Here is a 26,582-nt window from a genome sequence, read left to right on the forward strand (position 1 = left end):
TGCAAACTGAACACGCTCCAAAGATGATAGAAGAGCAGCCATACAGGGCACAGGATTCGCTTACTGAGCCAGTTTCCTCTGAAACATGCGTCATGAAATCTCAGTGGGTTACAGAATCCCCCCACCCCCCTTGACTCGAGGACACCATCTGGTGGCCAGTGAGCAGAAGTTCATGAAGATGTAAGTCCATTTTATCCGTGGACTGAATCCTACAGCATATGATCCATGTTGAACATCTTAAAAACACGTCTCCTCCTGGAAGCACGTCCTCAACTTCTGATGTGACCTGGATGAAGCGATTGGGCTTCGCAAACAGTTTGATCTCTCGCGGTTGTGTTCACAGACTCATAACAAACTGTGAACCTGATGAAAGAGAGATCAGACCGGCTCAAAATCCTTAACCAACTTCCTCCTAATCTCCCCCCTTCAGATAATTCTTCCCTGTCGACTTTAAGCCCGGGCTCAACGAAAAGAGAGCAAATAAAAATAATGAGGCTCATGATATGAGGGGAAACAAAGGCAGAGATTAGAGCCCTTTGAGGCCGGTGTTTGATTTAATCTCGTGGCTGGTTTGTTTGCGATGCTTTCCCAGAATGAAGCGATTATGTTCATCTTGATGAGTCGAGGAGAGTTGGTTAGAAAAGAGCTGCATCTCTGCTTTCGAGCTGGAACGTTCAGTAGTTTTTGTATATTAAATAGAGGTGAGGAATCAACCTCAGGACAGGTTTAGTTTTACTTACAATGAAAAGTGGAAGCAGGAGGAAAACAGCTCAACTCGTCTTTGTCCAGAGAGGAAGAAAAAAACCCTCACATACCAACACCTCTCTCTTACTTGCTTACTCTTTTGTCTCCAATGGGAGATAAAGCTGCAGTAAGCTCCCTCCATCATCCCCCTAGCCTTCGCAAGATGTCGGGCCTCACCCCCAGTTAAGTTCATCCTGGCTTCCTCGTCAGTAGCAGCCCTGTGCCAGGTCATTTTGGTCTTCCAGGTTTTACTTTGCCTGGAGGAGTCCGTCTCAGCAGAACTTTGGGGATCTGCGTCCAGTCCAGTAGAAGCACGTTGCTCAGCCGTCAGTCGACTCCTTCTGACTCCACTGATGATGTTCTTCTCTCTCTTGTTTTCCCCGTGTGATTCCAGGTTTGTGATCTCGTTAAGGCGAGAGAAAGCCTCGTGGCTTTGTCAGAAAATCCTTTTTCATATCGTTGTGGTTTCCCGCCAGCATCCAGAACCGAACAATAAGTCGGACTTAACTCTTGCATGGAGGGACCTTTGATTCCGTCTGTACTGCTCGGACTTCCAGATGTTTCAATATTGGGAAAACACATCCTGGTCTTTCCCCAGTCTTACCACATTTTTATAGACAACATAAATCACATAGAAATAAGTTATTGACGAGTAAGTCTCCGACTGAATATTGGAGATAAACCTGTTAACCTTTTTCAGCTGATCGTCAGTTCATCTTCGCTCTTGAACTTGCTGGACCTGATTCTGCCCTTACCACACGAATGTGGATTTTAAGCAAAAGTAAACCTTTCCTTCTGCGTATGAAACCAATCCAAACAGCAGTTTTACAAACTCCTTCCAAGCTGCAGAGTTTCAAAAGCTCCAGTTTCTGTGTATCTGTGTCAACATGTAAGGCGGAGTGCTTGGGGAAAGGATGATGTCACTGTTAACTCTCGCACATGCCCACTGTTTCTTTGTATGACAACTTCAATTGGTGGCTATATATACGTTTCAAGTTTGCAGCTAAATTTAGCATCACTGCACCACATTGTCACTTGAACCAGGTTCTTCTCTGGTATTTGATGTGTGCGTCTGAATGAAGAAAGATGGATCATTTGTGTAAAAAGTTTAAATTATCTGTACAAAATAATATCTGTGGTCTTGTAGACAAGACCTTAATCTGCGATTATCATTTAGTTCCACATTTCTCAACCGAGCTCGAACCCACTCACCAAGGTTACACAGAACAAGAACAGACGTTCAGGATGAGGAGCGGGAATGAAAGAGGAATCTCTTTTGGACCCGAGGGCCAAGCGAACCCCACGACCCTGAGGCCCGAGGAGGCAAGCACGCCAGCGCAGGGATGGGATGGCCCCGACACGAGTAAAAGAAAAACACTCATGCTCGGGATGATACAGCAATCTGGGATTTGTGGCGAGAATCTTGCTGGAGCTGCTGCTCGTCCCGTTGCCGTGGCAATACGCCTTTGATTTGGATCCTGGCTGTGGTTTCACTGGGATTTGCGAATTTGGAGAGAACTGGATGCAGGAACGAGATACAAGAAATTATTAAGTGTTTGACTTTCGGGGTTGGAGAGAGAGAGAGACAGAACTCACTTGTCAAGCAGTGGATCCCTCTCTCCCTCCACTTGCTTTATCCCTCTCTTTCTCTTTCTCTCTGTTCACACACACGTTCTTTTTTCTAATCAACAAACACAGGCTTTCCCAGGGGGCTTGATTTACTGTGCAGTGGAGTTATGGTAAGGGAACTGTTCCCAACACAAGGTGGCTGCCAGGGGAGGCTTTGCCAGCCACCGTGCTGGTGCCGGTGTTGATGTTGATGAGTCTTTTTCAGAGAAAAGCTGTGACGTGCGCAGCCCTGATATGCATCTTCGCCTGTGTGGAGATCAAAACACTGGACGTGGGTCATAAACCCCCCGAGAGCCGAATCCATCAGACGCACGGAGTGAGAGAGAGAAAGAGCGAAGAGCATCTGTCAGCAGAGCGGCCCTGCCGACCGTGCTTTGGTCGACTGTGAGGTCCCGGTGACCTGGCCCCACCGATGTGCTGGTTCTCAGTTCTGGCTCCGGCCTTGACCAGCTCGGGGAACACGATACTTAAATCATTCATAATTAGCTCCTTCCCTTTGCTTAATAACACATGAAGATAAATTGGTTCCAAGAATTTTCCAAATGGAAAAGAGTTGGCTTGGAATTAAAGGCGAGGAAGTTGCCTAAAAGTCTTGTATTGTAGTGGTTCGCTCGTTCTCCACTGTTCCTCAACACGTGGACAACCAGTCAGCACCTTTTGATTTCCTATTATTATCGTTTTCAAGAAGCTTAGGCATGAAAATAAAAGTTTATTTCTTTTTACATTGTCTTCACAGGACATATTAAATTATACACACAAATAAACGGCCCTCGCGGAACCTCACAAAGCTACAGTGTGATTTTAATATGGGATCTCATATACAACGTTAACACCAAACGTCCATGCATTTGCTTGCGAGTGTCCGTGTGTCTCGTCTCTGCAGAAAGTTTCTTTCCTGGGTCCTAAGACGAGCCGAGCTTGTCCAGGGCGCCATGCAGGGTCTTCAGGTCTTCCTTTATCTGGCTCAGAGCCTTTTGGATCTTGCTGGGCTGATCAAGAACGTCCACGCTGCAGGTTAACGGGTCGTAGCGAACTGCAAAGGGACGCTTGATGGTTGTAGAGTATCTCCTGTGCAAAAGAATGCATGCCTTTAGATTAGTATTGAAAGATATAAGTGGGTTGTCGGCTCTAAAATCATCCAGATGTGTTCCGCTTGGTTTCAGTATATGTTTCATGTCATGTTTATACTCAGAAAACCACTTTGACCTGAAGTTAACCAACTGGTGTATTCTCTTGTGTATTTGTGTCTTTATTTATTCACAGAATTACATGAAAACTAGGGAACAAACTTCTACCAAACTTGGTGGAGGGGACCTAACTTTGTCACAGGTCAAATTCAGTTTATGTACACACCGTTGCCTGATAATTAGATTAATAAGGTTTGATCTCATGCTTTCATTTCAGATTTAGACGTTGCAAAATGTATCCTCAAATTGAATTAACAGTGTTCTGAACATTTAAGTACAACAAATTGTATTATAGTTAAAGGAACAGCACAGTTGTGTGTTACTGTATTAAAACCCAACTGAGTGAACACAGCTCAGATGTTGGTTTCCTGACAGTTCTTGACATAAAGCAATGAGAGAAATACCTCAACTTGAGCTTTGCATCCTCAAAGTTCTCAGACACAAAGTAAACCGGCTGGTAGGTCTGGTCCTGGTACGGCTGCAGCGCCGTCTCCTCCGGGTTGAACGGCTTGTACTCTGGCTCGTTAGACAGCGCGTACTGAGAGGAACAGGTCAAACTGATCGTGAGCCAGGCCAATAGAGTGGGGGGGGGGGGGTAAAACATGTGAGTGTGAACACTTACGACGAGCTCTCCGTAGGAAGACAGCAGTCCAGCTCCGTAAGCCTTCACTGCTCCATTCTGCTTGCACAGGCCAAATTCCACTGTGAACCAGTACAACTATAATGGAATCAAGTGAAACACAGAGCAGATAACGAGATTTAGAGTCTGTCTGGAAGAAGTTACAGTGAGTCGGCTGATTGGTGAATCCACTCAGCATGTTTTATTTATAGTAGCTTTATTTTTACATCATGAAAAGACAATGAGAGGAAGGGTTTCAGCACAAGATCTTTTTTTACCAAGATTTTACAAGATTTCAGTGTTTTACATGTTTGCATAGACTTAAAATGAAAAAGGCACAAATGTTAACCTTTGAGCAGGACTATAACAATAAAAGTTATACAATAAAAGGGGCTGAACAAAATAATAAGTTGAAGAAATGGATCTGAATCAATCAATTAAACTTTATCCGTGTAGCAACAGATGTTAAACATTTGTTTTATTAGGATTTAGTGACTAATACATATCAAAGCAATCAATAATAGAAATGACAATAATAGAAGAAAGTTAAGATAATAAAAGATGTATAATAAATACTGACATTTCAGTAAAATAAAAGAGAATAAGGTAAATAATAATAAGAAATGTGTATACATTTAATTAAAAGCTCCATTAAATTATAGAACACTACATAACAGTCAGACTAAATAGGTGGGTTTTTAATTTATGTTTAAAAAATGTTCACCTCCCCTCAGATCCTCTGTGAGGCGTAATATTGACTCCAGCCACAAGATGACGCTGAATAACCATTTATAAACTGAGTGGTTTCCTTCAGAAGTTTAAAGATTTCCCTTCAACTTCTGATCGATCAATTTATCAATCAAATTAAATTAGTTTTTCCCATGATCACACATAAATTCGTCTCTGAGGGAAAAACAAGGTGCAACATCCTTTGCCCTCAACCATCATTAAGAGTAAGGAAAATCTACCAAAAAACATTTGATATAACATTAAATACAATCTCCTGTTATACTTAAGGGGTTAGGGTTATTAAACATCACTAAATTGACTTTTAAATGGACTTTGTGTTCAAGGTCAATTAAAGTCCGACCTACCGTTGACAGTTTCTCAATGTCCTCGTCTGAAGCTCCAAGCGAGGCGAGTCCAATCTCCTGAAAATAGTAAAATGCATAACTGTTAAATGTAATTATGATCATGATAAATGAAAGATGTTGAGGAGGTTCAGTCACCTGAGAAAACTGAGCAAACTCTTTATCCAGCAGCATGGGGATGTGTCCAAGCAGTTCATGGCAGCAGTCTCTGTCGGAGCGGGGCGGGGGGGGCAGAGGTGTTCAGGGAAACAGCAGCTGTACGTGCATGTGAATAAATGAAAGTTGTGATGAACTCACGGCTCAGGGGAGTGCATGGGGGCCGAGCAGTGTCGGATGTACTGAGTGCACTGAAACACCCTGAAGGCCAGACTGGCGAGGAAGTCTCGGGCGGACAGCAGGCCGGCGACCGGACGCAGCTGGAAACCGGTCTTCTCTGAAAGCAGCAGAGGAGAACGGAGATGTTCAGAGGAGACGGAGACGATAGATGCACGGGAAACAAGTGGTGATATCCTGCGTGTGACCTTTTTTAAAATCACCCTTCATCCCTGATTCTGTTCTTTTCTCGTTTTGCGCTCCAACCACTCATTGAAATATAACTTTTCTTATGCAAACAAGTAATTTAACAACAAATACACAACCCTAGTGGTGTTTTCATTTGTGTGTTACATCTTAATTGTACAAATTGTGGTTTTCTTTTGACAACTGAAGCTACTATAGGTTCTCTATCATGTTTCTAGGGGGAGGGTGAGGTGAGGGGCACTCAGCTGCAATATGCAACTTCACCGCTAGATCTCGCTAAACTCTACACTGAACCAAAATAAACGACAACACCCCTCAATCATCTATCACTTGTATTTTTCATTAATCTTTTAGACAGCATAACCTTCTATTAAACATAATTTCCCAGTCACTGCTGCCTTACAGGATGCCAGACACACATCCTCATTTTAACTCCTGCACATTATTTCATAATTCTACCTTTTAAGACCTGATAGAAAAGCAGGGACATTCATGTGTTGTGCTCTTTTCAATCTGTGTTATCTAAGGTTCTTTTAATTCTAACGTTTCCTCCTCTGTCACCTTTCAGGAAGGCGGACACGTCTCTGAGCTGAGGGATGCGTTGCTCCCCGTAGCCACACTCCTCCTCCAGCTGCTGCAGCCCTTCCAGGAACTGACGACAGGCCAGGGTCGGGTAGATGCTCCTCAGCTGCTTGTAAATCTCCCTCCTTCAGATTAAACACAGTCGTACAACATTACCATGCCATCGTACTTTTGAACAAACTCCCCAACGGAGCCTTTATTGTGCTGGGGGCCGATAAATATACAGAATATAAGAATGTTCAATGCTGTTATCAAACCTTTTTGACAAAGAAATGTAAAAGAGGCTTGAGATTTTACAGTTTAACCATCAAGTTAAATGAAATAAAATGAAAACACAAATACAACCAAATATTTTGAACCTGAATCAATATATATAAATATCAACGGGCATCTTTCCTGCATTGTTACTTCTGTAAAGGAAGTTGTCATGTTGTCAAACAAAAAGGCCGAGACCGATATGTCTGTAAAAGGCTGAGAAATGATAAATCGGTCTGGGCTCTTCTTCCCACAATGCATCTGTGACGCTGACTCTCACCATGTGGACACTTCCTCTGCAGTGTACTCCACAGGGGGCAGCGGGTCGCCCCTGCAACAAAGAAAACTCATTTAAACACACAATATTCACGTCAAACTCAGAAAACAGATTTCTGAAATCCAAACTCACTGTTTGAATCTGAACGCGAGCTCGGAGATGAAGGCTCGTCTCTTCCTGTATTCTGCGTCGCTGAATCCCTGTGAAACAAAGATGGAGGAGACCATGAGTGAGTGAATTCATCTGATGAGCGACTCTGTGACATTCTGCAGCAGATGTGGAAAACACTCACTGGATGATTCTGATCCATGTCGGGATCAAATTTGGTGATTAACACGTTGCATCTGTCCAGGTCTTTAATCAGTCGAGGGAACCAGGGAACTGAGAGGATGACGGGAGAAAGAATATAATGAGCCTGTTTGCATGTGATTATCAAATGGAAACATTAAAAAGGAGAATTTGATGAATGAATGATGCCACTAAGAGAAGGGAACAGAGGAAAGATATCATAAAAAGTATAATAATACGATCCTGCACCTTTCTCCTCTGGAATGAAGCAAACGTCGTCAGCCGCTCTCTTCAGGGAGTTGAGGAAGACGTCCAGGTCGGTGCTGTGAACTTCACATTTCATGAAGAACTCCAGGTCCGTCGTGCTGTTCTTTGACTTCCTGCCTGGTCGACTCTCGATGTGCAGAAGTTTTGCTTCAAACGTCTACGAGGGGAAAAACGGAATTAACAAAAGAAATAAACCTCATTTTGTTCTTCTGCTCTCTTTAATCATCTTGACCGATCGATATCTTTTCACTCATCAGACTTAAGTTTTTTTGTTTATATTTTTCAAAGGCGAAGCCTCAGGTGCTGGAAATTATGGATTAGACCAAATCCATCAACACTTGCATTTATAATAAGAGTGGAGCCTTAAATTGAGCAAGAACATGAATACAAAAAATATCAGGTGATGCATATAAAGGACATTTTGTGCCATTTTCTTGTGGGAAAAACATTTAAATCAAATCAGATAAGATCATGTTAATGTAGAGGGTCTCTGACATTTAAAGTATTGAAAATAGAATTTAAAGTAGCCTGAATAAGCAATTATGTATTATACAGATAACAGTTTAGAATTGGACTCAACTCGACACAACGTTAAAATGCAGCTGATATGTTAATAATGGTCCAGTTATATATAACATATGAAGATATAATATCTACAACCAATCAATCAATCAGCATCAGTTAGTGACAACAACATTAATAATACATAAATATAACATTATACTACTGTATAATCATGCATATAAACCCTCACATGGACCATTTCCCCTCATTATTAGTACTTATGTACTACAGTATTAGATTACTTTTACAGTTTAGTAGAACTTTTCATTACAGTAAATTAACTGAAGCGTAAATAAGTAATTTTTTTTATAAAGCCCCTTTTAAAACCAAAGTTACAAGGTTCTGTACAAAACAAACATAAAGATAAAAGCAGGAAATAACAGAGTAAAACACAAAGAATAGAAGAATAAAAACTACACAGAAGCAAAAACAATGGAACCATGAGGACTAGACCAAGCTCAATATTTAAGAAATAGGTTTAACATCTTAAATCTTGATATTCTGGATGTCCAGGTGATGGAGGAGCTTTTCCATCTCTGCATGTTTTCTTGGCTCACCTCGAATATTTTGCCAGTTTTGAAGAATCCTGCGTTCTTGTCGTTGCTGAGATTGAAGAGCACGTTGACCGTCACCCGGCCGTCCTTCTCCTCGAACCCGGAGCCGTCCCCGGACCTGGAGGGCCCGGTGGGGGGGCCCGGGGGGCCCGGGGGGCCCGAGGAGCCGCTGCTGCGCTCCCGCCGAGCATCGTCCATCAGACTGTGCCTCCTCCCGCTGCACGGAGCCTGCACCCCTCCCTCCGTCTTCATGTGTGCGGTGTGCGGAGCCTCCAGAGTGAGGGGGGGTGCAGGTTCCTCCAGGTTTAAATACCCGGAGGTCCCAGGGACTCATGGAGGGGGGTGCGCAGGAGCAACGTGCGCGTTGGGCTCTTTTTGGTTCCTGCTGTGCGTCATGAGATCAGATCTTTACATCTATTTATAGGTCAAAAACACACAAAAAATGCAAGAGGGACATTTTATGAATCACAACAGATTCATTCAAAAAGGTGATGTAAGATAAATCTTATTTGTGAGAGCAGAAAGGCTGATTTCATTGGTTTTGGCTGATTTCAGTATTTTGATGTATTCATCTATTAATTGAATGTTAAAACCAAATTTTGAAATGATGGAAGACATTTCAAAGTTAAAATGTCTATTAGATAAATAGGCTAATGTTGGCTCATGCATTCTAATTTTCAACCTTTTCCAGATGTTACTTTAAACTGCAATATATAAAACAAGGATTACAATTTAAGTAATTTACTTGAGCAGAGTTTATAAAAATTAGCAACAAAATACACTTTAAATTAAAAGTTCTCCAGATGCAGAATCATTGCTGACATTTTTATATTCTCGATCATTGTTATAGGTGCAACATGCAAACACCAATGTAATATTTTAGTCAAGTTAAAGCGAAAGTACTTTATTTATAGTGTCTGGAAGTATAAAGTTTCATGACATAGAAATATCCAAATAAAGTACTTGAAATTGTACCTGAGCAAATAAACTTCCACTGTTATTTTCGTACAGGAATATAACTAGATGTATGAAAGACGCAAGCTCTGAAAAGTCCAAGAAGAGTAAAGTTTATTTGTCCAATAAAACATTTCATGCAGATACAAAATATTGAATCCAGCAAAGCAAAATTAAAGCTTTATCGACAAAAATGATCCCTCAGTATGTTTTAGCTTGAAAATGCATAGAAAAAAAATAAGATCATTGCAGTTGTCATTTTGCATCAAACAAAAAATCATATGTTTACATGGTTTTAGATTCAAGTCAATAAGATGTTAATGGACGAAGGTATACGTTTATACTGTAACACATTTTAAATTGACACGTTCCTTATTGTCCTGCATATTTTACACGTAATTCACTTAACTGAAATACACTTAGAGTATTTGCTACTAATTGGATAATATATCTATCTATATATATATATATATATATATATATATATATTTATATCATTATCATTTGATTGCATATTTGTTATAATGTAAAGAAAAACGAATTTAGTTCCGCAGTCTAATAAAAGAACGAATGTTTCAATGAAGAGGGAAAGAAGGAAAGTGATCATCAGGCAGCTTCAGCTCAGATTTCTTTCTCCCTTTATGCCAGTTTCCTCAGGGCTTCACACAGTTTCCCCATTTCACCTAAAGAAAGAGCAAAAACAGAATTCATTCGACTGTAATCTGAAAAATTACGAAGATGATTGTATGACGTGAACATGAAACCTTAAATCAGTGGTTTCCAACTTCCAAAGGGTTAATCTGAGAGTTGTTTCCCTTGTTAAAAGAGTTTTTAGTGTTGTTTTCTCACTCTAGTCGAGGGTGAAGTGCAAATTGTGATTTGTGAATACAGGCTGAACAAATAAAACTCTGATTGATCGATGACTGTGATACTCACTGCCGATGCTGTCAGCCAGGTTCCTGAGCTGCTTGGTGTTATCGAGCACTTCAATGCTCTGGGTGTAAGGGTTGTATCGCACGGTGAAAGGCCGGGGGATGGTGCCGGCAAAATTTCTGTGGGCCACAAAGAAATAAACGTTCAAAATGAAACCTGAACTTATGGTGCAGGTTCACCGAGTAAAGAAAGAAGAAGTTCTTACCTGACTTTGTCTTTGGCATCTTCGAAGCTCTCAGCCACAAAGTAGACCGGCTGGTACTCTGTGATGGGATACTTCTGCATGCTGGTCCTGTCCGGGTCAAAGGGCAGCAGTTCGGGTTTGTCTGTCAAGGAGTACTACAAGAAAAAACATGGGGAAAATATTAAAAGAAAGTATTTAATGCTGTATGGATTTCAGTGAACAGGAAGTGTGGCATGATTCAGCGCTCTGCGTTTCTCTGGCTGTGACTCTGCAGAGTGCACATCCTCTACAGGCAGCGCCTCATGTAACTTGTAACCTCGATAGCGAGATGTTCATCCTCCCTCTGCCCCATGTTACCTAACAAACCACTTTACCTACACCCCCGCAGGGCCAGGGGGTCCGATTCCCACTTCCTGCAGAGCCGAGGTTGTGCAACAAGGTGAACGTGTTATAAAGACTCATGAGGGGAGGGGGGGGGGCTCCTCTTACCTGCAGCTCGCCGAATGATGAAAGCAATCCAGCTCCGAAAGCTTTAATCTCTGAGCCCTGCTTACACAGGCCGAACTCCACGGTGAACCAGTACACCTGAGGACACACAGTCACCACCGTTGAATTAGGATCCTCACGGAAGCCAAGTTAAACAGGTTCCTCTTACCCTGAGATCTTTAAAGGGTCAGTTCACCTAAATATAATACACATATTTACTATCTAACATCCTGCACTATCTTGCCATGCATCTCGTTTGCCAGAGAGAGCGGTTTCACTTTGGTGAAGGTGGTCAAGGTTTTTGACTTGACGAAATTTGATAAAAACTCAGATTCATTTTTAAATGAATCATCTCATCAACATAAACTGCATCAAGAATATGAATTTGTCCTGTACTCACGGTGGCAAGTTTCTCAATGTACTCGTCCGGAGCCCCAAGGGAAGCTAGTCCAATTTCCTTTACACAACAGAATGAATAAACATTGTTACATAGATGTTCAGGATTAGGTAACACTTTATTAATCCCTGGTGTTGCAGCAGCACAAAATACAACACAACATGGAAACAGAGGATAGAATCAGTCTTGAATCACTGAAGTATTGATTTTAATGTCCTCTGGTTGGACAGTTTATCACCTGTGAGAACTGAGCGAAACCCGGGTCGGCGAACAGAGGAACGTGTCCCAGCAGCTCGTGGCAGATGTCCCTGCATCAGAAACACAAGTTACTCTCTGACTTCACACGAGTTTACACTGTTTGTTCTTCCTCTTCTGTCAGAGGTGGAGCTGAGAAATCCCCCCGGCAACACTCACGGCTCAGGTGTGTACGTGGGCTTGGAGCTGTGGCGGATGTACTGCGTGGAATGGAAGACACGGAAGGCCAGTCCGCCCAGGAAATCCCGGGACGAGAGCAGGCCGGCCACCGGGCGAAGCCGGAAACCTGTGCACGCTGCAGGAGAGCGGATCGCACGTGTATGGAGGAGAGGATGAGTGTTGAATAACCGAGGGAGGGAGGGTGGAAGGGGCGGCGTGTGAGGAGCTTCCGGCCTCTCACGTTCACACAGACACGTTTAAACACTGACATTAATAACTGTATATAATAATTCCTTACCTTTCTACTCTATCAATCTAAAAAGAACAAACTGATCACCCATTCTACCATTTAAAACAGAATAACATGTGAATATATAAGGAGAAAACAGCAGCAGTAATTAAAGCTGCATTGAACGGATTCAGGGAAGTTGATAGGAAAAGGTTTTAGACATTAAAAATAACCATAACACATAATAACACACCAAATTTTACCAAAAGAACAGAATAAAATAAAAACTCCAGAACTGACATAAGTGATAAAGCACAGACGGAATCTGTGAGCTTACACTGCAGAAAGCGGGAGACGTCCTCCAGCTGCGGGATGTTGTCTTGGGTGTAGCCGCAGTACTTCTCCAGCAGGGGGAAGACCCGGTTGTGCTCGCGGCAGGCGTGAGTCGGGTACAGAGTCTTCAGCTCCTTGAACACCGTCCCCCATGTGACCTTCTCCTCCTCTGTGTACTCCACTCTGGGGATGATTTGGCCACTGGCACAAAAATATTAGGTTATTGTATCGTGGTAACAGGGAGATAAAGGGTATTTCCATGTAAAAAAAAGCATAGGTGAGTATTTGTAGTAGTATTAAAGCAACATAGTGTTGCCAAAAGAAATGATAGTGTACATTTTTAAATTCAGAGTATAATTCCATTCCGGGACGTTACAGGTCTTGATTGAAAGAACCAGGCTAACTAAATTAATGCGATTTCTTAACTTGGCGACCCCTAGTGGTGGGAAAAATAATATTGGCCCCAATTTTCTTTCTACAAATATACAAACCTTCGCGTTCATTTAAAATATGACGCAATCATAGAAAATACAACACATATGTTTTAGAAAGCTTTAAAAGATGTCGCTTTTCAAAATTTGTAAAGTTTTTAGTCGGAATTTTATCCATATTTGTTTGAAGAATCAGAGGAAATTATCCAGAACTGAAATATTTCCTCCAAAAAACCTCCAACACATTCTTTTAATATTTGGAAAACAAATGCGAAAGTGGTCGAGATTAAGAGTAAGAGTAGTTACTGTCTGTAGTTGTAGGCAATGTCGGCAAACTCCTTCCTGCGGCTTCTGTAGACTGGATCTGTGAAGCCCTGAGCACACACGCACACACACACACAATCACACACACACACAAAGGACAGCCATGTTAGATCTCATGAACGCACGCTGCCCACTCTCAGATAAATCAAAGAGTGGAAATCCTCTGCTCGGCCCGGACCCGGAGGCCGCTGACGGCATCGTGCTCTCCGCCTAGAAGCGATAGAAGCAGCAACATGCATATTCAGATGAGGCCTTTGTAGAGCGTTGTTCAGCTTATGATGAATACATTTCGCTTTAATGACGGTTGCGAAAGGGAGCAATTATCTATAATTATAGGAGCTCAATTAAAGCAATGACATCAATTTGTGCGGGGAGATAGTTTCCATTAGAATAGACAGCAGAGTGGGGCCTGTCATCTCCAGAGCGTCGTCTTTCATAAGAGAGGTGAGCGTGAGAGGACACTCACATAAACACACACACACACTCACACACACACACACACACACACACACACACACACACACACAGACACACACACACAGGATGTGGCACACGGACAGATGAGTCAGTCCTCACCGGGTGATCAGAGTCCAGCTCCGAGCCGTAACTGAGGATCTGGTTGGCGAAGCGGTCCAGGTCCTGGATGTCATTAGGGAACCACGGCACTGCAAGATAATAACGGTTATTAGATCATCTGTAATTCGTGTTTACATTCAACATGTAGTGACTCAGGTCAGATCGATTAATCGTTCAGTCCACACACGCTGCCAAGAGGAAGGGACATGTTAGAAATCCTGTAAGGTTTTAACGTTGGAGACATTATGTGCTTTTTATACTTTAGACAGTTTGTGACGTATTGTTAGGTTTTAATTTATAAAAATATGACATGCCAGGAAAAACACATAATGAATTAAAACAGTTCAAGAACACAAGGAACTAAATATTGTTGAATAATCAAGAGGAAGAAATGCCTCCCGCTAAGGTCACAGGTTCGATTCCGACCCAGTTACAGTCTTGTTACAGACTAATTGATTAACTGGCAATTACAACAAATTATTCATGTCCAGTACAAATTGCTATTGATGCTGTAGAAAGTGTTTTCCCTGTGCGATGGTATTTTGACACTCAACAGAAGACGACACAAGGGGGCATCTGCTCGTCTATATGGATTTATGTCCCTCAAAAGAAACACTGGGGCCCAAACATTAATCTACATTTACGCAGTGTGGTCCACCCCGAGGCCCCAGGAACACAATGGGCCCCTGCCAGGCTCCTCCATAAACAGGCCGTCTACGAAGCCGGCCATAAATATCCTGTCGTCCACTTGACCCTCAACCAGTAGCCCTCAGTGTCTGCGTGGTGTCAAAAGAGCATCATGGTGGCCCTGTCCGTCTCCGCCCGCCGTGACCTTGGCATGTTCTCCTTCCCCGTGTTATTCTGGGGTTGGGACACAGAGCTCCTCTGTTCACATCGGGCCTGTTGGTCCTCAGTGGCTAAACTAATGTCATTCTGGAAACCACTAATATAAAGGGTTGAGACGTGGGCGGCGGGGTCATCGGGGTCATCGGACTCATCGGCGACGCTGGATGTTCATTACTGCGTCTCGCTTAGGATCATAACTCACCACCCAGACTGAAATATCTTAGAGGAGACGTTTTCTGCTTGATAATCTCAGTTAGTGTTATTACTTGAGAAGGATGACGTCCTCTGATGTTGAAAAATCATACATATATATGCTCCTCTACTGAAAACCACTGGCGATCGGTGGCGTCCATTTGTGAACTTTGAAATTCGAACACTATTTTTATTATATCGAGGATTCACACTCGTCTTGTCTCCCTGTAATCACACACTCTCGCCTCACCTGTGTCCTTTTGTTTGTTGCGGGACAGCTCGTGCACGCAGCCGCTGATCTGCGTGCGCAGGCCGTCGATGACCTCGTCCAGGGCCTGGGAGCAGCTGGGGTCCACGCTGATGAAGAACTCGTACTGGTATTTGTCCGTCCCCGACGGACGGGACTCGATGTGCGTCAGGTTGATGCCCTTTTCCTGCAAAAACAGAAGGAATGATGGAGACTGTGGTGAGAAGGGAGGGGATGTTTGTTTTGCACAAACAGTAAAAATGCAAACATCTAATCCTGCAGGCTGCGGCACTACCTCGGTCTCACCACTAGTGGGTGCTGTGAGGTTGCAGGACGGATGGGTTATTATCTATCAGACACGTTGGAGTCTGCGCGACCTCGACTCCGAGCTGCCTTGACCTCTGCAAACTGACACTGAGCCAGACACACGGCACTTTCACAGTAAAGGCATGCAGGACATATTGTAGTGGTTATGTGCAGAATGGGGAAATAAATCACTCTCATTCTGCAGCACAGACACAGGAACATTGGGAAAGTTTCCACACATTTTTGGGGGGAAATTATTCAGAAGTTTTGTCTTTCAAAATGCAAAGAGGCCCTGTCCCGCGTTGGAACGTGTGATTTCATGAGGTAATCAGCATGAAAATGTGTTTTTGTTTATGTGGTGTTTGGGGAGAAAGAGGGAGTCGGTGGTTCTCTCTCTACCATAGGCTCAGTGGAGGGGAGGAGCCCCCCCCCCCCCCCTCCCATCCTCTCCCATCTGGATCCCATTCAACATAACACATAACCAGTTCGTCCTTGAGGGTGAATGTCATGCTGCATCTTTACGAGCGATCCCGACATATCCGAGTGCAGGGGGGCATTCCCAAAGAAAAGCTGACTCGGGTTTTGTGATGCAACATTATCTGCTGATTTCTCAAAAACATGTGAACCCTAAATGATGAATTTCACTCTTGTAGTTATTCTCTATAAACTCAATATTTTGATGCAATAGACAAGTTTCAGATTAAATATTCTGCATAAGGATTAAATCTAGTCGAGATACAAATAAGTTTTATATGTAAAATTGAATAGAGGATCTGAAACTAATATTTCTCTCGAATGTAATAATCTTTATAAAAAAACAGACACATGTAAAGATTCTATATATATGAAAAATGGACAAGTGATAACATATGTACTCATAGTAAAGCTGGTAAAACAGATGCAGATGGTGAATAAAAGCAGCTGCGTCTCAATATGTTGAAGATAATCCCTGAAATGTTGAACATTTTGCTTTAGGATTACGCCGTTTAAATCCCTCATAGATTCCACAGTGAATATGTTTCACTTTAGGTGGTTTTCAAGATTCAAACCTTGTCCCATGCAGAAATAAGTTAAAAGTTTAAGAAGAAGAGTGCAATGGATTTCTATTTCCCTTCGTCTCTACCTGCTGTCAGTAAATATCAAAGTATAAAAAAAGGAATGCAAAGATATCAAAATGTGTTATAATCGTGGTCTGGAGCTCAAAATGTGTTATAACCGTGGTTTGGAGCTCAAAATGTGTCCCCGAGCGCAATAAGCTCTTTGATTCTACATTTTTGTGTGTGCTATGAGTGGCCTGGTCCAGCTTAACATAGCAGGCTTTAAGTCCTAACCCCGGTCAGGATGTAAGGGTCGTGCTGTCAGAAGTCTGTGCCCCTCCGAGCCGTCCCGCCACCGCAGGGCCGTAGGACCGAGGTGCGAGGTCAAGGTCGGCCCTCGGCTCTGACTCGTCACATGAAAGCCACGCTGCCCCTGTCACATGCTTCGCTCTCATAAGGATAAAGAGGTTGATGGGTTTTTTTGTGTGCAAGACTTTTCCTAAATGTTTACAAAAAGGATAAGACGTTCACAGGATGACAGTGAACCCGTGATAGAAGGTTGCTCGGCTAAACGTTAGCACATGTTGGTGCGTTTGAGGAGCGCGCTGATGGTGCTGGGGGTCATCTGACCCACTCTACTGAATATCTGGATGTCGAGGAGAGCAGGGGGTGGAGCAGGGGGAGGATCGGAGAAGTGCGAGCTCATAGGTTCAAAGAGTTGCTGATGTTTACAAGTGCGTCTGCAGAGCGGATTTTTTGGCACATTCTTTTTATTGATCACGCTCAGCCCGCCCACATCTCCACCCCCACAACCTCACACAGCTGAGAAGAAGAGTTTCTCCACAGCTCCACTAACAAGAAACATTTGGTAATTCAGGATGTTTTTCATGTTTGGGACTTTTATCCTTCAGTATTATTTGGTAGAAATACACAATTTGTTTTGTTTGTGCCGGCAGGAAGGAGCAAACACAAATCTGGATGGGTCCTCGATGTGGAAGTTAATACGCTCACGTAGTCACGTACGCAGGCAGTTCGGATCGATGGAAGAGAATAAAAAAAACAGGGTGCACATTGATACACTGACCTCCTCGTGTTTACATGAGCTCAGATCCCAAAGCTCAAGTCCTGGATCGGAAAAAATCACAAATAAATGAACCAATGTGCAAACAGGAAAATGCCAACGAAATATAGAATGAGGCTCATTATGAGCTCAACATATTTTGGTCTATGCTGCTTTAATATTCATCAGTCTTACGTCACAAAAATACAATCACACACAAATGGAAAACGAATATCATGGGTCAATTATTATTTTCATTATTGATCAGTTGACCAAGTATTTTCTCAGAACATCGATGAATTGTTTGAGTTCCTCTCAGTCAAGAAGACACACGAGGGGATCCTTGTCATTTTCTGTTTTTATTTTTCTGTCCTCCAACTGATTGACTAATCGTTGCAGCTGTTTACTTGGTCACCGTCCACCTCTGCAAACTTGTAACTGACATTAGGAGGAAGAGGAGGAGGAGGTGAGTCAGTAGATCAAAGAGCACAAAGCTGATACACTAAACGTGAGATAAGCAGCATTTGTTTGGTTTCCTTCTTTAAAGGGTCAGAAATGCCATGTAAACAACTCTCACCGATAATCGTGCACGTAACCTAGTTTCTCTGCCAAACACAATGAGCTGGACGTCGTTACAACGCTGCACAATGTTAACATCCAGAGATTATGACATAAATCCTGCTCATGAGAGTCATGTGAATGTGACTTCAGGTTTGTGAGACCTGGATGTACCTCAAAGAGCCGCAGAGCCTTGGCCAGAGCTCCCACCTCCTCTTTCAGGGAGAAGATGCAGGAGATGACCTCCGACTTCTTGTTGGTCTCCTCCTCCAGGTACATGGAGCCTCGTCTCCTCTGTCCAGAAAGACCAGACAAAAACATGCGGTTAAAACGTGCACTGTTATTAATGAGATCAGCAAAACAGAGGGAGGGAGACTTTCATTATTCTTCATTATTTACTTTAAAGGTCCAGGGTGTAAGATTCAGGTGAAAAGGATTACTGGCAGAAATTGAATATAAAATAATTCCAGTGATTTTTTTTACTGGTTTGTTTTAATCTAACTTGTACGAATTGTTGTTTCCTTAATCTCAGAACGAGTCCTTTATATTTAAATACATTATATTTACATCAGGAGCGAGTCCTCTCTAAGGAGGCAGCCATATTTTATTTTTAACAGTAGCCCAAACTGGACAAACTTAACACCTTTTGAGTTTTTATGACACTTTCTAAAGAAGCACATCCCAATTTTTCTTCTGCACTTTGTAAATCTCACGTTTTCCAATCACTTCTTTGCTGTTTGCTTTGGGTTTGGAACCCGTTATGTGTTCGAGTACAGCTGTAAGAGGAAGAGCAGGAAATCAAGCTGAAAGCCGTGACGTTTGATCGTAAAAAGCTCAAAGCCTTCGCACCTTTCACCTCTGAGCGCAGACCCCTGCAGAACCACATGCTCCACACACACACACACACACACACACACACACACACACACACACACACACACACACACACACACACACACACACACACACACACACACATTGTTTCTGCAGGTATGGTCACGGAGGAACAGAACATCTTACAGATGACGACATTCCTGCACGTTCATGGCAGCGATTTATTATCTTTAACGTGTCGTGGTCTGATTGTTTAGTCCAAAAAAATCCATTCACTGACATATAATGCTTACTTGAGTTCAAGCGGGGGAATCTTTCCATCTTCAAACCCAGAGGATTAAACTACTGATCAATTTCTCTACTCATTTATAACAAGTTACTTGTTAAAATGAAAAGTGCTGAACTTCCCAAATCAAAAGTGGTGTCTTCAAATTGGTTGTTTTTTCAAATTTAAATTTGAATTTGGAGTTAAAGTCAACAAGGCAAGAAATCATCATTTTTAGAAGCAGTTTGTCGATTATTCAACAACATATTTGCTCTCTAACTTCTTTAAACTCTAGCAGAATGGTCCTATCTAATCACAGCCTGTTCAAATACCTGCAAACCTGGTAGCATGGTGTATTATGTCATCACATTTTTGCACATTTTGTCATTGAAAACAGTTTTTTTTGTTTACTTTTGTTTTCACAGAGGCAGCTTTACATTCCACTGCTTTGTCTGCTGCTGGAATATTCCAGCTATAACCTGCTCTGTCATTGTAGCTGCATCCAAAACACACTGGTTCTATTCAACTACTTGCAAATACATTTACTTTTTACCCTTAGAAATAACTTTTTCCTGCCACATTTTTAACAACAGCAGAAAACAAGTTGTTGGATTTGTCTGATAAAATCAAATGTCAGCTGCAGCCTGATGGAATCAATTATTAACTATTAATGGCATAAAGATCTATTAGATAGCAGAGCATGTCCAGTGTGAGGAATCAGATTTACCCCTGAGCCTTGGTTTCCACCCTCTGCCTCAGGACCAGAGCTCCCGTTGACTTTCTTGTAAGCAGCGTCCATCTTCTCTCCCTAGGTGAACGGACCCGTGTGTATGTCTGTGTGTGTGTGTGATGATGATGATGCTCAGAGAGTGTGTGAAGGGAGAAGAAGTTTCTCTGCTGCAGCTCTGTGCGGTTTTAACGCTCAGCAGCCATGTGACACCACACCCCCCCCTCCTCCGTGTGGCGCTGTCACGGGATGTTTTGCAACTGGATCACAATCTGGCACATCTGGTTCTGGTTGTGCGCCGCTGGATCGATGCCCCGGCTGTGATGTAGGCACTTTTTCTGTGTTTAACTTTTGTTTTGTTTTGTTGTGTTTCAGTTGTCGTCACTTTCATCACCTTCATCCTGATGCTGCTGAGAAGCCCGCTGGTGTTTGTGCAGCCTGCAGATCCGAGTCAGACCTCAGGTACGATTCACACCGAGAAATAAACGAGTTGCATGAGTTTAAAACACTGTGAAGGTATTTTCTTGATCATCAGAGACTTCATTACTCTCAGGGAAACGCAGTTGTCTAAAAAGGGACCGATTAATGCACAAGAACTTAAAATGAAAGTTCTTGAATCTTCCAAAGAAACAATGAAAGGTTTCCTCCAATCAGACTTCTGCGATTTATTCCAATAATATATCTGTTCTCCACATTATATCAGCACATTCTACCTTTCTGTGATCCTGAAGATGGTCTCTATCCACATCAGCAGAAAGAATGGAGAGATCACACTCAGAGCAGACATGACACATGGTTTTACTTTTCTACATGTCAATCATCTGGGAAACGTTATGCTTGTTATGCTCAATAATACACATTTTTTTAAAAGCATTATGCAAAAAGAACAGACATCAGACTAAGAAAATGTATATTAATGAAGTGTCATTAATTCATATTGACATGTACAGGTACCCCATCTTAAAAAATAAATAAATAATAAAACATTAAATTAAAGGTGTTTCAATTCAAATTCAATCAACAGCAAAAAACAATAACAACCTTAATTTATAACTTATAGTCTTTTTGACCACATTCAGTTGGAAGAGGAAATAAACAGACCGTGCTGGTGTCCAAGCAGCTGGTGTCCCAGCACGGTGGTACAGTGGGGTTTCCTCCAAGCAAGAGGGTTCTGGGTTCAAACCGCGAGTCCACATGTTCTCCTGTTACTCTGGCTTCCTCCCACAGTCCACAGACTTTAAACTCAAAGGGGCAGTTACTCAAAAATGAAAATTCACTCATCATCTACTCACCACTATGCAGATGGAGGTAGAGGGTGAAGGGTTTGAGTCTCAGGGGTGAACAGAGTTGCAGCCAAATCCAAAAACAATTAAAGTAACTGGAGACCACCTCTTCAAACGTAAAAAAACTACAGAAATAACACAAAATAACATCAAAGTGTCTGTGAGCCCCGACATTCAAATTTAACTCGAAACTACATTATTTACACCAAGTTTTAGCCTAAATGTTTTTGGTATCTTCCTCTGGAGCTCCAAGTGGGTAAAAGCGAATTTGAATGACGAAAGATAAGAACAAATTTAATTGTACTTGATTGTACAAAAGTTAAGCATTGTGTGTGTGTGTGTGTGTGTGTGTGTGTGTGTGTGTGTGTGTGTGTGTGTGTGTGTGTGTGTGTGTGTGTGCACGTGCTGAAGATAAAAGCAGCATCAGTGAGAACATGAGTCAGCAGAATTCAGCTCGGTCATGACCTGAAGGGAATATTTCAATCAGTAACGCGCAAATTGTGCACAGTGCTTTTTCAGGGCAGAGTTCGATGTATTAAGCTCTTTAATGACAGTTTGTAGAATAGAATAAAATCTAATAAATGGATTCAGAGCGCCCTAGTTGCAGTTTCTATTCAACCAGCAGCTTATGTCCTGTGAACAAAGAGGGAAGGTGCAGAGGTGAAGGGATCCACAGGTGCCACACGAGGGCAGTGTAGGTTTGATAATGTTGAGGGAGCAGGCGCTCCACTGCAGATCCAGTTGTTTTTATCCACATTAACAAAAGGAATTAAACCCTCATGGGCACTGAATCCTGTTCTGTTTACAGTTTAAATATCATTACTTGTTGGAGATGAGAGTTAAATCTGATGCCTTTGCAGAACCTGCCACTTCTGATCCTTATGCTTGTTCCTCTGGAGCAAGTTGCCAAAATATGAATGAATTCTCCTTAATGACATGAATCATACATTTTGTAATCGCTGGCCGACCTAATTGAAACACACACAAACTCACTATAAGGACTCATTCACAGTGGGCTTCTGTCTGTGGTCTGTCTTTTTCATATAAACCCATCTGGGACGTGATGCCACATACAACTCCTCAGTGTCCTCCTCACATTGTGCAGCGGTTTGGAGAGTTCCCCCCCGACTGCGTCATCCACTGTCATTAACGGTGATGGAGACAATCGTTCATTTATCAGCAGAAGTGCTGCAGTGTGCGGCCACAATGCTTTTCTCCACAGGGCCTCGGCCTCTTTCACACACTGAGGCTCCAGTCTCGCACTAATGATCGGCCCAGATGCGAAAAACTCTGCTACTGTCCGATGGACTCAGACGGTAGAAATGAGCTCTTTTACACGCTGCAGCTGTCCCATCACAGAAGTCTTCTTCTGCCTTTGTCGGGATTATGCAACTTTTTCCATAATTGTTGTGAAAAAGTGCAGTTGGATGAGGAAGCCCACATCGGTGCTGTGCTGGGGGGGGGGGGGAGGGGGGGGCAGGCAGGGGCTGCTTGGATATGATAATCGCTTGTAGAGTTGTGAGTTTCCTAATTGTGCTTTCATGAGACGTTGTTGATTAATGGACTAGTTGACGGACGTCCTGTGAATGTGGTCCACATGTGCACTGTCCACAGGGGTGCTGAAGAATCCACTCCAGCCTTCCAGCGGCATTGTGGGGACTCTTTTCTGAGAGAGGCGGGGAGGGGGGGTTGGGGGGGGGGGCTGCAGGAGTGGGAGCAGAGAAAAGAAAATGAAAGTTGGAGGCTTTTCAGCAGTGCTGTTGTAAAGGGGAGTGAATGAGTGCGGGGGCCTTGCAGCCAGCCACATGGGCCGTTCTCACTGGGGATAATGGAGGCCTTTCTGTGGCTCTTAACCTCCTTGTCGCACGCTGGGAACGGGCAACCGGGCGCCCGGCGCTGACAACAGACACGCTCAGACACGCTCATCCGCTGGATAATTGAATTTTACACCCAGGAAAGTCACCTCCTTCCCCCTGGCCGGGTCGCCTGCCACAAGTGGCCCTGACAGCAACTCTCCCAGGATCAGCTTCTCATCCAGGGGAGGAGTCCGAGTGGAGCCCAGAGTCTTAGATCTGGAAAGTTTTGAGAGTCGCGTGGTGTTGGATCAACAGTCCACCACTTTGGTCTGGACTAAAATATCTCAAATGTCATTGGACAGACAGACACAACAGCCCAAATGTCTTCAGTGATCACGTTTCCTCCAGAGCCAACTGCAGGTTGACATTTGCCACCTTTAAATTCTGCTAGATCCGGATTTTTATTTGGATCTGCACCAGATTGCTCAGATAGATTCAGTCCCCTGAGTGAAATATGTCATCAACTATTGGACGAGTGGGCGAGGTGCTTTGTGCAAACATTCGTGTGCCTTCTGATGAAAATGCTAAATGATTTCTGCCTCTGATTTGTTGCTCTTCCTGCTCCTGTCGGACTCGCCAGCTGTTTTCGCTCCTTTGCAGAATATGCAGCAGACAACAGGGGAGTGTTGTGTTACCTGCAGGTGGATGCTGAAGTGAAGATGAAGATTAGATTGGTGTTTTGTTTTCAAGAGGAGAGAACTGAGCTCCCTAACCTAGGAGAGGGGGGGGGGGGGGGAGTGTGACATGTTAATGTAGTGGAGGAGAAGGGGGGTGAGTATTGATGATCTCCCGGCCAGTGGCTTCTTCCCCCTCGGGCTGATGATCACGTCGGCAGGGGGACCGGGGTCACCGCCCCCCCCCCTCGACTCCCTGACCACACACAAAAGCTGGTTTCCTCCCCGCGGCCGTGGTCACTTTCACCTGTCACTCAGACTTTCTCTCTGTGTCACCCAGAGTCGGCTCGGTGCAGGTGAGCGAGCGGCTCGCTGCTCCTCAGCTGTTGGGTGTGTGTCCTGTGCAGGTAACCAACAGGTGGGTGGGGGGGTATTGAGGCGTCATGCGACCTGGGATCTGCAGACTCTGATGATGCCTAAGTTAATATTAACATTCCTGATTCTGTAGACTTCAAATCTGAAAGCAAAGAGAAGCTCTGAAAGAAAACTCTTATGATAAGATTTCATTTAAATGCAGTTTTCCGCTGAAAGGATCCTCCTCAAGCCTCCAAGCATGTGACGCCTGATAAGGGGCCTCGTGTAGTTTTAAGATATCAAAATCATTTAAATGACAAATGGTTAACTTCATAGCATTTAATCAAGAATTTAAATTAAGCTTTTGTCATAAAAAGCCTTTCACCTCATATATTGTATGAAATAAAAAGTGAGACCTGATCCATCAGATCCACGTTACCTCACAGAAACTTGTTGTTTGTGATGTTTCAGAGCGTCACTGTTCTCTGACGCATCCATCAGGTGTGTTTCAACTCCTGCTTTGTGTTTGTGTTTGAAGCCGTGTTTACCAGCCGTCACTGGCAAACCCAACAGTGGTCGCTGCGGCTGGAGGAACACAGAGACTTAATGAGAACTCGGTGGTTGATAGACGTCCGTGTTGCATGACACCCACACACACACACACACACACACACACACACACACACACACACACACACACACACACACACACACACACACCAACACAGGACCTGTCTGTCTGCAGCTGCTAATCATGCCTGAGTCATTTCCTCTCTGTGGTTAAATATTGTCTCTGATGCATGATGTGGGTTTCACAGAGATGTAATATCTGCATTATAAAAATTCAGAAGAGACACACTGAGACCAACTCATCTCTATATCGATTATTAATTATATTTAAATGTTTGGTTAAACGCCAAACACACAATTCCCATAATGCAGCGGGACAGAATTCCTCATTAGACAGCATACCAAATAAAACTTTATTACTTTACCTCATCCATGAAGGTCATTGATTTGCATGTCAGGTAGATGTAGTAAAGACAACAACTCCCATGATCCTTTGCTGCTTCATGGAGCCATTAAACAAGGCCTTCTGTAGTTTGTGTTTTGATTGAGAGACCCCTAGTGGTGTTTAAACAATTAAAATACGTATATGTAAATATCACTATATTTAGTCTATAAAATATAGATGACATTAATCAATAATGGTTAAATACGAGTTGAATTAGGTGAGTTCTTGAGCAGTGCTGCTGGTTTGAGCATTTAAAGTAGTATATAATATTCAATAGATAGAAAAAAGTACAGAAATATGTTTTCATGTATATCTACAGTTTTAGATTAGATTCAACTTTATTGTCATTTGCACAGTACAAGTACATATGCAACGAAATGCAGTTTAGCGTCTAACCAGAAGTGCAAAAAAAGGCATTCAAAGTGCAGAGTATCGTGCATATTAAAGTGAAAAATGTAATAAATAAGATCTGTACAGTAGAAATATATATGGAATATTACAGTATTAACAGGAATTGTAAGATATACGGACGATGAATACACTATGAGCAGGATAAAAATAAATGTATATAAATATGAATACACTATAGGCGGGATAATACAGTAATAAAAAACGAAGTAACAGTCAGTGCAATGTAAATATGTTTTCATGTATATCTACAGTGAATACATACATATAAATGTGACTTTACATGGATAGTAAAAGTTGTTGTCTCTCTCTCTCTACCAGCAGAGGACGGCATCCTCCCTCCCTCCCACCGGCCCCCTCCTCCTCTGGTCCACCTCCCTGTCCCCAGCGAGGGCCCCTCCCATCAGAGCCACAACCTCTCCTAATCCCCCCCCCCCAGCCCTCGTTGCCCCGGCGACGGCTCAGACGAGCAGGTGATGCATTGACAGGGAGCAGATGGTTCCCTGCGGAGGTAAGCATGGCCCCAACAATGCTTCCATATTCATCATAAAGTCTCGCTCAAACTCTCCGTGTCTGCCTCCTTCAACTGCGAGCACACAGCAAAACTTCAAAGCTGAATGAGTCACGCCTTCGCTGACGCACACACGCACACGCACACGCACACGCACACGCACACACACACACACACACACTGGGATGTTTGTTTTTTAATGGCCTGCTGATTGAAGCAGCCCAACTGTCTGACGCCTCTGTCCGTGCAGCAGGAGGCGATGATGTTGTGGCAGATTATTACACAACCTGAGCTGAACAGAAGCTGCTTTACAGTAGAAGGAAAGACAAACAATATCAGGGGTTCCTCGCCTCGGCCTCTCCCCTGCATGCGCCTTGTCTCCTGCAGGTGTTTTTTTTTAGGGGGGGGGGTGTGCTTTTTTCGCTGCAGTAACTCACTCCTCTAAAGAAGCTCCTTCTTTAGCCCCTGTCTCCCCTGGAGATAAAGTACAGACACCCCTCCCTCCTCTGCCTTTCTCTCCTCTAACTCCTGAATAATCCGGCAACAATGCAGCGGCTCGGAGGCGGTGTGCAGCGATTCGCCGCAGGCCTGACTTGTTTCGGGGTGCAGCAGGGGCGGAGGAGGAGGGGGAG

The 26,582-nt window shown here is 43.2% G+C and overlaps 3 protein-coding genes across 6 annotated transcripts in view; 1 reads left to right on the plus strand and 2 right to left on the minus strand.

Moving 5' to 3' along the window:
* Positions 1–3,067: 3,067 nt before the first annotated feature.
* On the minus strand, positions 3,068–8,828 carry th2 (tyrosine hydroxylase 2). The gene is made up of 12 exons (XM_061069272.1): positions 8,580–8,828; positions 7,441–7,615; positions 7,196–7,284; positions 7,036–7,103; positions 6,907–6,957; positions 6,351–6,496; positions 5,568–5,703; positions 5,409–5,478; positions 5,274–5,330; positions 4,183–4,278; positions 3,965–4,098; positions 3,068–3,441 (listed from the first exon to the last, which is right to left on the minus strand). Exons 1-12 carry the CDS (start codon positions 8,826–8,828, stop codon positions 3,276–3,278), a joined length of 1,437 nt encoding a protein of 478 aa, XP_060925255.1. The 3' UTR covers positions 3,068–3,275.
* Positions 8,829–9,627: 799 nt separating this feature from the next.
* On the minus strand, positions 9,628–20,149 carry pah (phenylalanine hydroxylase). Its single transcript, XM_061069281.1, has 13 exons — positions 19,910–20,149; positions 18,258–18,377; positions 15,126–15,309; positions 13,838–13,926; positions 13,244–13,311; positions 12,511–12,707; positions 11,945–12,080; positions 11,769–11,838; positions 11,534–11,590; positions 11,137–11,232; positions 10,669–10,802; positions 10,467–10,582; positions 9,628–10,213 (listed from the first exon to the last, which is right to left on the minus strand). The coding sequence occupies exons 1-13, from the start codon at positions 19,979–19,981 to the stop codon at positions 10,170–10,172; spliced, it is 1,383 nt and encodes a 460-aa protein (XP_060925264.1). The 5' UTR covers positions 19,982–20,149; the 3' UTR covers positions 9,628–10,169.
* Positions 19,891–26,582, plus strand: part of LOC132999475 (histone-lysine N-methyltransferase 2D) — a 56,890-nt gene continuing 50,198 nt past the window's right edge. For 2 of the 4 annotated variants that reach the window (XM_061069160.1, XM_061069177.1), the window contains exons 1-2: positions 19,891–20,371; positions 25,761–25,950. In XM_061069160.1, the coding sequence (XP_060925143.1) occupies positions 20,013–20,371; positions 25,761–25,950 (549 nt within the window). In that variant the 5' untranslated portion in view covers positions 19,891–20,012. Of the gene's footprint in view, positions 20,372–25,760; positions 25,951–26,582 lie in introns of those variants that run through there. The other 2 variants (XM_061069168.1, XM_061069184.1) reach the window with 2 other exon arrangements.

This window comes from Limanda limanda, chromosome 1 (genome assembly GCF_963576545.1).
Source record: "Limanda limanda chromosome 1, fLimLim1.1, whole genome shotgun sequence".
Classification (NCBI taxonomy): Eukaryota; Metazoa; Chordata; class Actinopteri; order Pleuronectiformes; family Pleuronectidae; genus Limanda; species Limanda limanda.